The sequence below is a fragment of the Nematolebias whitei genome, unplaced genomic scaffold (assembly GCF_014905685.2).
Source record: "Nematolebias whitei isolate Nwh7 unplaced genomic scaffold, NemWhi1 Nwh_scaf_4278, whole genome shotgun sequence".
NCBI lineage: Eukaryota > Metazoa > Chordata > Actinopteri > Cyprinodontiformes > Rivulidae > Nematolebias > Nematolebias whitei.
In genome coordinates, this window is record NW_023622823.1 from 434 (window position 1) to 2,948 (window position 2,515).

General features: G+C 46.5%; 1 protein-coding gene across 1 annotated transcript; it reads left to right on the plus strand.

The window, feature by feature from the left end:
* Positions 1-940: 940 nt before the first annotated feature.
* On the plus strand, positions 941-2,228 carry LOC119429637. The gene is made up of 4 exons (XM_037697229.1): positions 941-1,016; positions 1,104-1,460; positions 1,547-2,093; positions 2,201-2,228. Exons 1-3 carry the CDS (start codon positions 964-966, stop codon positions 1,833-1,835), a joined length of 699 nt encoding a protein of 232 aa, XP_037553157.1. The 5' UTR covers positions 941-963; the 3' UTR covers positions 1,836-2,093; positions 2,201-2,228.
* Positions 2,229-2,515: the final 287 nt, after the last annotated feature.

The following is a 2,515-nucleotide window of genomic DNA, read 5'->3' on the forward strand; positions in this document are numbered from 1 at the left end:
AGCAAGGGTGAGGAGATAGAGAGAGAAATAAAAGAGTGAAGGAGAAGAGGCCAGGGAGGGGTGGTACTCTGAGGGACCCCTTCTCTTCTTCCTAGACTAAATTGTTTAAATTCTATACCCTTCACTTCATTTGTTTGCCTCTCTCTCTCTTTTTGAGCCAGAGAGAAGAGAGAGGCCCCTGTCCTCTTGCCCCCCTCGAACCACCTTCCCCATTACCCCCCATTACCCCCCAAAGTCCCCCCATCAACCTCCTTTACACCCTCCCTTCACATTCCTCTCCGCTTTGTTTTCCCCATGTTTGCTTATACGCCACACACCCAAGAGAGTGCCCTTGCCCCCGATACCCCCCAACCCCTTCTTCTCCCCCACCTCCCTTTCTTCTTGCGCCTTTGAATTAACCAACTCTGGCTAATTATGCTTCCTCTCTTTTTTCCATCTTTGGCTTCTTTAAGACTAACCCTCTTTGGCTGGACTTAGACACACACAGAAAAGGTACCTTTCTGTTCTGCTCCTCAAAACCACAGTGCACACCTTGCCTGTCTGTCTGTGGGGGGGCTTCTCTGTGTACGTTTGTTTGGGGAGTGGCTGGTTGTCTTTGTGGAAGTATTATTCTGGGCATGTGTAACGGTTGATCTTGCACATGTCTCCCTAAGTATAAACATCTGCGGCCTGCGCAGGTATTTTCCTTGTTTCTTCATGTCTGTTTGTGTTGGTCTGAGAAGCATTTTCATTTTTCTGCGTCGAGTATTTTCTCCATTTGTTTGTTTTTTTTCTTGTATTTTTAGTCTGTGCTTCTTTATGTCATGGAGTAAAGCTAAAGAAAATGCATGTTGACTTCTCAGCATTTAATCACTGATTGTATATTCCACTTTATGTCACCTTTTAACCTGTTTTGTGTTTGTGGGTTGTATTGCAGGTATTTCTTTGCAGTGTTAGCTTTTCTAACAGTCCTTGGAGTACTGAATGGATTGGTCCTTCTCCCAGTATTACTTTCATACTTTGGACCCTATCCAGAGGTAAACAACGACAGCATGATAAGGAAATATTATTCAGCTTGGAATGAGATGTTTTTTATATCCTATTTTTCTTCTTTCATTGCTAAGGTATCACCAGCTGATGGCCATAGTCGGTTACCCACTCCATCTCCAGAGGCTCCTCCTCGAGTGGTCCACTTCTCAGTTCATCCTCACCAAACTGCAGGTGCCTCTACCACCTCTGGTGCAGCTACAGACTCCTCAGACTCAGAGTACAGCTCAAACACCAATGCCTCTGGAATTAGCCAGGAGGTGCAGAATTACAACCTGCACTCCCAAAGAGGGCAAACTCAATCAGAGGAGCAGCAGTACCATCTCCACACCAGCAGGGGCAGAGCTGCCCAGATGGAGGAGGAAAGAAGAGAGGGATCATGGCACAGGCGATCACCCAGACAGCCTAATCCCCCAGCCTATACTGTGTCTTCAGTAAGGAAATACGTCCATTTTATTTGCATGTCTTATTTTTTTAATTGAAGATAGTAATTTTTTCTTATAAGCATCTTTTTCTGCAGTCTTATCCCTCTCAGGGTTGTGATTCTGGGCTTCAGCATGGAACGACTCAGCGAAACAGCAGCAGGAACCTCAGGAGCCAGCTTCACCGTCAGGTCCCACCCCCTGCTCGACTGCGCACGGACGCTTTTGAAACATTTACTGAGGCCGGGGGCCATCATGGCTCACAAGGCCCCAGAGAACACTCAGCCGGCCACAGAGGCCACTCTTCCCACAACCCACAGCCTCAGCATCATCTCCCACACCAGCACACGAGCAACACCCCGTTCTGTCAACCCATCACCACAGTAACAGCGTCTGCCTCAGTCACTGTTGCTGTCCACCCAGCCTCCTTCTCCACCCAAAGTCCAGCTTCCTCATTCCCAGAATACACTGCGGCAGACAGTTACTGCCCAACAGGGCCAGAGGAGCCTGAGGCAACCTTTCAGGACCCACATGTACCAGTCTACACTCACACAGAGACCAGAGACTTCAAGGTGGAGGCCATGGAGCTCCAAGACTTGGAGTTAGAGGCAGCTGAGAGCAGCAGTGGCCGACAGGCTAGCTGAGGTGAGATTCAACAACTTCAGCAGATCCATAAGTCATTTTTTCATATTTATTTTACATCTTTGTTTCACTTTAATGTACTAAAAACACCCTCTTAATTTTGTTTGCAGCTTTGGAGAACAGAAGCACAATGGCCAAAGACGGACTCCTCTGTATTACTAAGCAGCTGACCCAGCTTAGTGCAGCCAGCTCAGCTTATCCCAACCTTGCTTTCTCCTATCACGTGTAGTGAGAAGCTTGCCAGTGTTGCCATAATGGTGCTTATTGTTACTGTAACCTATTGGACTGTTGTCTTAGATATTTTATCTATATTTAAAAGGTGTATACATATGTAAATATGAACAAAAGTAGGTATAATTTTAGGAGCTGTACAAAAATCCTCATGTTAATAGACCAGGGTTGTCATTTTATGTGGTGTGTGTGTG